Source organism: Salvelinus sp. IW2-2015, linkage group LG26, assembly GCF_002910315.2.
Source record: "Salvelinus sp. IW2-2015 linkage group LG26, ASM291031v2, whole genome shotgun sequence".
In the NCBI taxonomy this organism is placed as follows: Eukaryota; Metazoa; Chordata; class Actinopteri; order Salmoniformes; family Salmonidae; genus Salvelinus; species Salvelinus sp. IW2-2015.
The window spans coordinates 13,437,248-13,448,290 of record NC_036866.1 but is presented as its reverse complement, the minus strand read 5'-3'; the positions used below and the strand labels follow the sequence as shown (position 1 = coordinate 13,448,290).

Here is an 11,043-nt window from a genome sequence, read left to right as displayed (position 1 = left end):
TATTTCACACCATCAGTACCTATATTTTCTATTTTAGCAAAAGTGGGCTAAATTTACTTCAAAAGAAAAAACAATAATAGCAATTTTCTATCATCCACTCAACTGAAATATTTTTAAAATATAATTGGATTGAAATACAATAAAATAAAGTGCAAAAATCTATTAATCAAAAACAACACTTTGTTTAAGGAGAATAAACATGCAGTGAAAACAAATATTAAACTTAACTTTTAAACTTGAACTGAGTAAAAACTCTAAATATGTGATGCACGTATCAGTATTCACTTGTTTGAGGTTGAGGGTGATACTTGGTGGTGTCCCATCTTTTCCACAAGTTCATCAATGTCGGGGTAAGGCTCTGAGCTGAGGAAATCCTCAGAATTGAGTGGAGGTGTTCAGCAGTAAGTCGACTTCTGTGTGATGTTTTGTTCAGGTTCATCAAAGAAAACAGTTGTTCACACAGGTATGTGCTGCCAAACATAGACAACGTTTGAGCAGCCTGGATGCGCAGCTGGGGCATTGTGTCGCGGGAGGAAACGGGCGAACTCCGCAGCACCCACTGCCGCATATTTTGCCCTCAGTGCATCATTGCATTGGAGGTCAATCAACTCCATTTGGAGGTTTGGTGGTGAGCTTTCCACGTCAACAGCAAATGGGTTACCGAGCAGTTCCAACCTGCTTTTTGTGCTTCAAAGTCAGCAAATCGGCGTCAAAAGTCAGCGGCAAGCATACCTATTTTATCAGCCAACTGTGCGCTCGGGAACGCACTGGTAGAGAGCTTCTCTTTCATGGTCTGGCAGCTGGGAAAGTGGCTCAAATTTTCTTTCCGCATCTGCGTCTCCCACAGAGTCAGTTTGGTTTTAAATGCCTTCACTGTACTGTACATATCAGATGACTGAATCCCGACCCTGCAGCTGCAAGTTCATTGCATTCAGATGACTCGTAATGTCACACAGAAAAGCCATTCACACAAAAACATTTCGTCTCGGAGTTGTGTTGTGTCTTTCCCTTTGCTGTCCAAGAACAGACAAATCTCCTCACGAAGCTCGAAACATCTTTGAAGCACCTTTCCCTGGCTTAGCCATCGCACCTCGTTGTGATAGGCAAACACCCATGCTCCGTTTCTAACTCCGTCAGAAATGCCTTGAACTGCGGTGATTCAAACCTTTGGCTCTGATAAAGTTAACTGTGCGCGTGATGATGCCTATTACATGCTCCATTTTCAAGCTTTACCGCCACAACGCTTCCTGATGTATATACAATGATAAGCTGTCAGCTCACCTGTCGCGTTTTCCTCTTGCATCTTTTCCCGTATCTTCGCCACCAGTCGCTCCTGTGTCCACCACATCGCAGGTGCTCCGTCGGTGTCAAACCCACGAGTTTTCCCAAGGCAGCTCCATCTCATTTACACATCTTGACACCTCTTCATACAAATCATGCCCCAGTTGTGCATGCATAGGACGTAAAGCCAAAAACTCCTCTGTCACGCTTAGCTGGAGTCACTCGCCGGATGAAAATTGACAAACTGGCAATTGTCAGAAAATGTCGGTGCTCTCATCCACAGCCAAGGAATATGCAATGAAATCTTTTCCCTTTTTCACAAGCTGCTCTTTAGCATTGATGACAACTGGTCTACCTCTCTCGGCAATGGGTTTCTGCTTCAGACTCACATTAAAAAGAGTTGCCTTTTCCGGCAAACTTCTGTCACAAACTCTTAATCATAGCAGTTTTGATGAAATCCCCCTCCGTAAATGGCCCGGCTGATTTAGCGATCTCTTCTGCCAAAATAAAACTGCCTTGACAGCAGCCTGGCCTTGTGATTTGGCTTTTTTTGAACAGAGCCTGTCGAGATTGAGGCCTCGTTTAATTCCTCTGCCTTTTGACCTTTTCCATGTCCATATTCTTGTTTTGTCCGCGTGTTCGTTTCATAATGTCGTCTCAGATTATACTCTTTCAGTACCGCCACACTTTCTCCACACAGAAAGAACACACAGTTTTCCAGCTACCTCCCTGAACATATACTCCGACTCCCACCTTTTTTGAAACCCCCGGTTCTCAGTGTCCACCTTCCTTTTGCCATTTTTGATGGGTATCTGAAAGTTAATTTTACTGTATGCTGACGACTGCTGTGCCAATAAAATATTGAAATGAAGCAGCCTACTGCTCGGTGCGTCACCGTTGCATTGTGAAATGTAGTATTGGTGCGTGTAAAAGATCTGCGGGCTGCCGGCTTGCTGCGCGTCTGCGGGCCGGTCTAATAATAAATCAAGATCATCCCAGGGGCCGTAAAAAACCTTCTCGCGGGCCGGATGTGGCCCGCGGGCCCTTGACTCTGACATATGTGCTCTACACTGTTTTAACTGGCCTTTATTACAGTTGACAGCCAACAGTATTTCAGTGACATGTTTTTGGTAGCCTTCTTCCTTTAACAAACTGTGTTTTGGAGCATGCTAGATAGCTAATTAGCACAGCTGGACCCTCTATCTTTCGTATACATACGCAGTAACAATGGAGATATGGCGCCGTGGAACCATAAAAGGTGTGTATCAATTACATTTACATTTACATTTACATTTAAGTCATTTAGCAGATGCTTCTTATCCAGAGCGACTTACAAATTGGTGCATTCACCTTATGATATCCAGTGGAACAACCACTTTACAATAGTTGCATCTAACTCTTTTAAGGGGGGGGGGGGGTTAGAAGATTACTTTATCCTATCCTAGTATATCCTTAAAGAGGTGGGTTTCAGGTGTCTCCGGAAGGTGGTGATTGACTCCGCTGACCTTGCGTCGTGAGGGAGTTTGTTCCACCATTGGGGTGCCAGAGCAGCGAACAGTTTTGACTGGGCTGAGCGCGGAACTGTACTCCTCAGAGGTAGGGAGGCGAGCAGGCCAGAGGTGGATGAACGCAGTGCCCTTGTTTGGTGTAGGGCCTGATCAGAGCCTGAAGGTACGGAGGTTGCCGTTCCCCTCACAGCTCCGTAGGCAAGCACCATGGTCTTGTAACGGATGCGAGCTTCAACTGGAAGCCAGTGGAGAGAGCGAGGTGAGCGGCTTTCAAATGGGTCTTCCAGGTGACGATGGAAGACCAGAGGATAACATTACGATGCGAAAGTTGAACACACAACACGGCTGCCCAGCCGTTCGTGGACGATACTTCTCAGTAAGTGTGGTCATGGGTCCTAAAACAGTGAGGCGAGAGCCTTCCCACAGACACAGTACAAAAGGCCATATCTAGGTTGCAAGTAATCCCCAGTGGAGCCGCGCGATCGAGCTGAAACAGACCGTGCCTGGCATTGTACCGACTCCATATGCGCCCTCGAGAGCATATATCTATCTGCGTCGGCGTCGAAGAACTGAGAGCAAAGCAGTGGTCGTGTACTTCTGGCGAGCGAGTATGATAGCAGTGAGGCCTTACAATAAAGCCTGACATACCGCCCCATGAGACTCATCAACACAGCCCTCATGGTGCCAACGAGGAATGGAGCCAAGAATTCTACCCCCCAGAGCCTTCTATTGTTTGGGAGAATTATGTTCTGATGTGAACTGACAGGGAAGGCGTGTAACCCCTTGGTCACAGAGATCTCCTACTTGCAGCACAAAGGGTTTCTGTAGCACATCTGCGAATGAGTTGAGGACACAATAGGAGTTTCAACCGGCCGGATGTCGCAAGATCATGCGCACAGGACCAAATACTTAGTTCCATTCTCGCCGTGAGGTATGAAGAAGCAGGCTCCGATTCCTTTGCCGTAGGGTTCAAGCTTGAGAGGGATGATCCGCTCCACTCCACACTCGTGAGAATGTCTGGCCAGGAACATGGCAGATATGCGATGAAAGATATACTGAAAACAGCATGCACTAATAAATCAATTCGCATGTTATCAGAGGGGGAAAGTCGTAAGCGTAAGATTTAATTAGTTATTCTGACTAGTTTCACAGTTCTCTGTACAAATAAATTTAGCCAATGATAGAGAGACCCTATGTGAGGGATATTATGGATGACAAGATGCCAAGTGAACTTCTCTAGGAATCTGGATCCATGAGACAGGGAATTTTTACTAGGAATTTAATGTCAGAATTTGTGGAAAAACCGAGTTTAAATGTATTTGGCTAAGGTGTATATATGGCTAAAGAGAAACTTTCCAGGGAGCTAGGGTCAACCCTGTACATGGGACAAAAACTAGAACAGAGCCCTGTAAGCGAGACACCAGTGAGCGATAGCGTAAGCACGTGTTGGTGCCGGAGACACCAGATCTCGGACCACGCCCTCGCAACCACATCCTTTTGAAGAAGCGTCTTAGCCCCAGGAAGACGCGACAATTTACTCTTCCCCTTAAAGTCAAGGCAAGAGTGTACGCCCGGATTATCAAACCAAGCTGATAGAGGCCCCTTGTGCCGCCCCGGATGTACAACCACTATATTGGCCCAGCTCGGAGCCCGCTTTAGGCAGAAAGACAGGTGTGCAGCAGGAGATCTCAGAATTTGAGTTCACCCAGTTTCATCAAAGGCCCAACATGCTCCCGGGAGTTATAACGGTCATGTTACGCAAGAATGAGAGCAGACAAGAGCAGACATGAAGGAGAGAGTTCAGCTATCTTAAAGCCAGGATCCGCTTGCGCACTCCCCGTGTACACCAGAGCCTTATCCCTTGCTAAAAGACACAGACACAATGTTTATCTCATCGTTACATATTGAATGACTAGTCCTGGAGGAAACTTCTGTGCGATGCCCTGATTTGGAACTTTTACCCAAACGTACAACAGGGCTTCCCTATCTGAAATGAGGATAGATAGGCAGGATCGAAAGCGGGCCATGAACCTTTCTAGGACGGCCTGAAACGTTCGAGAGTTTTCGGAGGAGAAAGAAGAAGAAAGGGAGTACTGGGTCGATGTAGTTGTTGAACATCAGGAGGGAATCGAGTGTAAGGTAATTTTTCAGAAGGGTGCAACTCGCGCTCTCATTGAAGAAAGGAAGGGACGTAGCCAGCGGTCAAGGATGAGAGTTGCATGAGCGAGGTGAGGTAAGAGGAGACAGGTCCTCCGGAAATGTTCTGGAGAAAGACGAGAGACTTTCTCTCCCATAGGTCAAACTTCGGGCAGGTGTTGGCGCGGCCTGCGCTGGTCCCTCCCTCCCTTTCCCCCTCCTCTCTCTCCCTCTATCTCCCACTCTCTCCCTCCCTCTCTCGCCTCCCCACCTCCCTCTGTCCCTCCCTCCTTCCCCCTCTCTCTCCCCCTCCTCTGCTCCCTCTCTCCTTCCCCCTCTTCGCTCTCACCTCCCTCTATCTCCCACTCTCTCACCCTCCCACTCTCGCTACCCACCTCCCCTTTCTCTTGTGGATTTAGGGTTGTCAGTCTAATGTGATGGTGCCTTGAATACCGGTTTCTTTCATTTAATGTTCATGTTATGGGGATTTTTATATAAAGGAAATTTGTCTTTTGTGTCTGTTGAAAATTAAAGATTACTGACAGAGCCATAAGAAAATATTGCTTTATTTATCTGATCATATTGGAATATATTTGTTAGGTTTTCAGTAGGTTCAATTAGGTTCACTAGACTATATGCGTCATTTAAAAATGTTTCAATGAACATTCGAACAGTCCGGCCCTCGGCTTGTAGCTAAATTTTTTATTTGGCCCTCCGTCCATTTGACTTTGACACCCCTGGTGTAGAGTAAGTGTATTTGTGATGTGAAATGAAAGTAAAGGACTTTATGTTTCTAGAACCGTATCGCAATTGAGGCTCCTTAAGAGTACATCTTGGGCTAGATTACCTGCATGCATATTCCACAGTGTAGATTGCTCCTTGGCTTTGCTCCTCCCAGCTCTGCATATCTGTCTGGAAGAGATGATCAGAGAATAATATTATGAATTACGTTACTGCAAAAGTAGCTACCGGTATACATTTACTTTTTAGACGTGTTTTTGGACAGCCCATTATAACTACTGTAAAGTAACATAACTACATTTATTCTCCTTAGCAAGTTAATTTGTAGCTCAGCTGCTTTGGATTCACTAACGTTACTTACTTTGTGTTGTACTAACTCTGGGAGGGACCTTCTAACGTGTTCTTGCAGTCGATAAAGAGCCACTGATGGCTCGTTAGCCAACACGTACATGTTCTCCGTGAATTTGTCAGTCACTGCAGAGATAAACATATAATAATATAATATATATTGTTATGACAAGTAGCTACGTTACCTGTTTAGCTAATGCAGCTACTAGCTAAGGTTAGCTAGCTGGTGATGACAGTTGACTTTAGCAAACAATTGTACTATAAAGTATTCGCTAATTACCTCTTTTAACTTTCAGTTGCATCTCCTGGTCCTCCATCTTATACACATTAAACGATATACAATTAAATATTTGCAAGGGTTTAATTCGTGTTAAAGCGTTATCAAAAATAAAAATGCAGTTTCCGTGTTACTGTCATGCGCATCACAAATCATGTTCGGAATGTAACACGAATTTAAAAAATAGTTCCTAGATATTTATTCTCTCGACATATTTCGCGTTTACTGGTAGATTGCACAATTATCGTAGATAAAATCAGTCATACATTACACATGCACACATTCAAAAACACTTAATTGGATAAAGTTATTTATAAGAAATGTAATGAATGGATGGACAGTTCGGGCGGCTTACCATTATCAATTGCATCATGGGATTTTGTAAATAAACTCACTTTCAGTTTTGATATCAGGAAGTTGGATTGAAGAATAAAACATTGATGTTGCTATTTTATCCGATATTGTGACCTGGACATATAAACCATTGCTTGCGACATAAAGGTAAAAATGAATCTCTTTATAATGTGCCATTGAGACTTTCCTATTTTGCAAGAGCTGATGTGGAATGGTTTTCCATCATTTCAGCTTTGAAAAGTAAGAGATAGTGAGATAATCATAGACATTTGTTCCATATTTGTTCTTTTGACTTCTGTTGGCTAAAGCTAATCTATATAGTAATATATATATCTACTTTGATTCAAGAGACCATGGATGGCACAGATGGTGGTGAGATACCAGATCTTGCAGCCAGTTTACACATTTTCTCAGATGGCCTAGCATTGGAATCCACTACATGTCTACCAGGGGAGGCCAGAGGAGAGAGGTTAAATGGTATGACTGTCAGTCCTACAATTCTTTGCTGGTTTTGCAAGGTCTATAGGCTTTCTCATACAGTAATCACACCTGTCCATTTGTCTGCAGTGAATGTGTCAACACCATTTTCAGTTTGCATAAAGTCTCATATGATTATAGGCATTGGGATATGCAAATGTGATGAAATATCTGTATTGCTCCTTGCTACCAGGTGTGAGGGTGATTACAGAGAACACAGGTGTGGATGAGGAGGAGAGCCTGTTGAAATACTCCACCACCCTCACGAATAGGCAGCGTGGGAACGAGGTCACAGTCAGACCAGCTACTTTAGACAGTAAGTATGTCTGTCTGAACTCAGAAAACACAATCAACTCTTTGTTCACGGCAAAATACCTTAAACACTGCTGTGTATGCACTCTCATTCATAATCTATTAGATAATGCACAGGAATGTTACAGGAATGACCCTAAAAGATCTCTGTGGTTTTATGTACACTGTATATGTATATGCCTGTGTATTTGTATATAACTGAGGGAGATTAAGGTATATTATGCATATCATTTAGTATATGGACAATTAAATGTACAAAACACTGACCCTTTGATGTCTCATCAGTTCTGTCCATCCACCAGCTAGCTGCCCAGGGGGAGGTCTTACAGGTGGCCACACACCTGAGCAAAGGTGAGAAATGTCCATATCCACTTACCAATGGTGCAAAGAGTAGAACTTGCCTGACTTGTGTAGCCTTGTGGAACCAGCATGATGACTTGTAGGCGGTGTCCTGTGTAATATGAAAATGTTTGTTGACCTTGCAGACAGTTCATTATTAAACCACCAGGATGAACGGGGCTTAACTCCTCTCATGTGGGCAGCAGCGTTTGGAGAGAAAGCCATGGTGGATTTCCTCCTGGAAAACGTTAGTGATATTTCTAGACCCTTGTTTATTGAATTCAATGTTTAGTCATAAACAGGGTGGTGGTTGATTGTAACCTGTGTGGCTGCTATGACCTTGTGTGGTGTGTCTTAGGGGGCAGATCCTAGTACGATAGCATGGGAACGGGAGAGTGCCTTGACCCTGGCGAGCTCAGGAGGCTATGCAGTCATAGTGAAACGTCTTCTTGAACATGGAGTAGATATCAATGCTTATGACTGGGTAAGGGTGTAAATTAGGATTCTTGATTTCTTCAGAAATATCACACATCAGTCTTCAATATGTTTTTAGGTGATTTTATTCATTGGATGTTTTATGTTTAAGAATGGTGGTACTCCTCTCCTTTACGCTGTTAGAGGGAACCATGTAAGGTGTGCTGAGGCCCTCTTAGGTACGTTGCCTCATACCCCTGCACACAGTTCATTTTAATTAATGATTTCCAAAACCAAAGTACTGTAGTCATCTCAAAGTGGCAGAAATACATATGATATGGTCTTATGATTGTAATTCAGATAAAGGGGCAGACATGAACATTGAGGCAGATTCTGGGTATAGTCCAATGGCCTTAGCTGTTGCCCTCGGACACAAACAAGGTAAGCACCCTCTCTAATCTGTCATCTTCAACAACAAAAAAGTTTTAAAATAAAAAAATCCCTGGCAAAAGTAAATCATGTAATCAAGTAAAAAAAAGTTTTGTAAATCATGTTTTGTTTCAGTCCAAAAGGTGTTAGAGGACCATATTCTGAAACTCCTGAAGAAAAAAGCATGACAGCAGCTAAGGGCACCAGGATGTGGTTAGAGAGGACGTTGTGCTGAACAGTGGATCACCTGCTGGCATCAGTGGTGAGGTGGTTGACCAAAACACTGAAGMCACAAAAGGCGGTTGGTAGCGAAGACACTTGGAACGGAAGCTCCAACGTTAAGGGACACTATGGTTCCTGTCTTGTACATTTATTCAACATGTTTTTTATATTATGTAAATGCTTATATTTCTTTTTTGGGGGGGACAAACTATCTTTAAATATATATTTTAAAAAATTGGAGGTATAGCACCAATGGATAGTAAACAAATGTTCAAAAACAAAATGCATACACCTTTTACGATGTTCATTTGGAATGGGAAATTAAATGCACGGCACAAGCATTTGAATATGCAGGTGGTTGCGTGACCTTAAAGCCTGGAAAGCTGCAATAAAATCCAGATTCTTTGTTGAGGCCAAATCATCCTTTTTCCCCTTGTTGTTTGTGTGCGCAAGCAGGTAACCAATTTAAAATGTCCTCACCAAAAGCAGTCAGATATGGTTCCCATTCAAAACAATTAATTTGGGGTGGTACAGTCTTCCAGCAGTCATGTTCTTCAATGGCACTATATCCTCTCTTTCCCTATAAGTCTCTCCCTCTCTCACGCAGAAACAGAAACGTCACAAAGCCCTTTCCCCCAGGATGTCCAAGGAGTAAACAATTATTCGGCCAAAGAAGTGTTCTCAAACACTATTTATAGCCTGTGCACCGTGGGGACCTCCTGAATGGGAAATCTGTGGGTGTGGAGTTAAGAACCAGATAAGCAGAGGAGTAATGAAAGAGAACGGCACAGAACAATATTAATTGAAAGCTGCTCTGTAGCTACTATGCATTAAAATCAACATTTCTGTATAACAGTATTCAGGTCCAGGCATACCTTTTCTGTACTATTACAACTTATTTAAGCAACTATTACAACTAGGACTATTGTCCTGTCCAGGCGGTGTAGTTCTACATCAAGCTGCCTCACGTTTGAATTAAAAGGCCATTCCGTCTCGAACAAGACTTACTACAACTAATTTGAACTGGTATGATTTTAGAGACATTTAATAATACATTGAAGGATATTTGTAGTGAGCTGCTGTCTTCTGGGTAAAAATCTATGATTTTAGCCAAGTCTCCATCTTTTGGGCATCCTGACGGGAACACAAGTGGAAGCCTTTTCAGGATCATTGACAGTCTGTCTCTTTTTTTCACATATGACGTGTTATATCATAGTATGACAATGAATCATTGAAAATAACACCTTAATAATAAATAATTTGGTGAGTACTTATTTGTCCTATTTCCTGTGTGTATTATTCTTCATGGTGGTACACTGACCAAAGGAGTTATGGGTGTGTGTGTATATACAGTGGGGAGAACAAGTATTTGATACACTGCCGATTTTGCAGGCTTTCCTACTTACAAAGCATGTAGAGGTCTGTCATTTTTTATCATAGGTACACTTCAACTGTGAGAGACGGAATCTAAAACAAAAATCCAGAAAATCACATTGTATGATTTTTAAGTAATTAATTTGCATTTTATTGCATGACATAAGTATTTGATAACCTACCAACCAGTAAGATCAGGTTCAAGTCTGGGCTCTGTCTGGGCCACTCAAGCACATTCTGAGACATGTCCCAAAGCCACTACTGTGTTGTCTTAGCTGTGTGCTTAGGGTCATTGTCCTGTTGGAAGGTGAACCTTCGCCCAAATCTGAGGTCCTGAGTGCTGGGTTTCAGGTTGCCAGGTTTCCTCTAGACGTGACGCTTGGCATCCAGGCCAAAGAGTTCAATCTTGGTTTCAATGGATCGAGAAGGGCAAGAAAGTAGAGACAACAATACATCACACAAAGCAGCCACAACTATCAGTAAGAGTGTCCATGATTGAGTCTTTGAATGAAGAGATTGAGATAAAACTGTCCAGTTTGATTGTTTGTTGCAGCTCGTTCCAGTCGCTAGCTGCAGCGAAATGAAAAGACAAGCAACCCATGGATGTGTGTGCTTTGGGGACCTTTAACAGAATGTGACTGGCAGAACAAGTGTTGTATGTGGAGGATGAGGGCTGCAGTAGATATATTATATAGGGGGGAGTGAGGCCCAAGGGTCTAAACCATCTGACCCAGATGTTTTTTGGGGGTCGAGTTTCAGGAGCTCCTTTAGCACCTCAGACTCAGTGACCGCCTGCAGGGAGAAACTTTGTAGTGGGGCAGGGGGAAAAGA

The 11,043-nt window shown here is 43.3% G+C and overlaps 2 protein-coding genes across 6 annotated transcripts in view; one reads left to right on the top strand and one right to left on the bottom strand.

The window, feature by feature from the left end:
• borcs8 (BLOC-1 related complex subunit 8) overlaps window positions 1-6,467 on the bottom strand; it is a 16,395-nt gene extending 9,928 nt beyond the window's left edge. For all 5 annotated transcript variants that reach the window (XM_070435143.1, XM_023971306.2, XM_023971307.2 and 2 more), the window contains exons 1-3: window positions 6,295-6,467; window positions 6,028-6,140; window positions 5,773-5,837 (exon numbers count right to left, since the gene is read on the bottom strand). In XM_070435143.1, coding sequence (XP_070291244.1) covers window positions 5,773-5,837; window positions 6,028-6,140; window positions 6,295-6,331 — 215 coding nt within the window. In that variant the 5' untranslated portion in view covers window positions 6,332-6,467. The remainder of the gene's footprint in view (window positions 1-5,772; window positions 5,838-6,027; window positions 6,141-6,294) is intronic.
• A 135-nt stretch (window positions 6,468-6,602) lies between these two features.
• On the top strand, window positions 6,603-10,108 carry rfxank (regulatory factor X-associated ankyrin-containing protein). Its single transcript, XM_023971305.2, has 9 exons — window positions 6,603-6,792; window positions 6,994-7,122; window positions 7,316-7,438; window positions 7,720-7,785; window positions 7,920-8,020; window positions 8,132-8,257; window positions 8,360-8,426; window positions 8,548-8,628; window positions 8,752-10,108. The coding sequence occupies exons 2-9, from the start codon at window positions 6,999-7,001 to the stop codon at window positions 8,802-8,804; spliced, it is 741 nt and encodes a 246-aa protein (XP_023827073.1). The 5' UTR covers window positions 6,603-6,792; window positions 6,994-6,998; the 3' UTR covers window positions 8,805-10,108.
• Window positions 10,109-11,043: the final 935 nt, after the last annotated feature.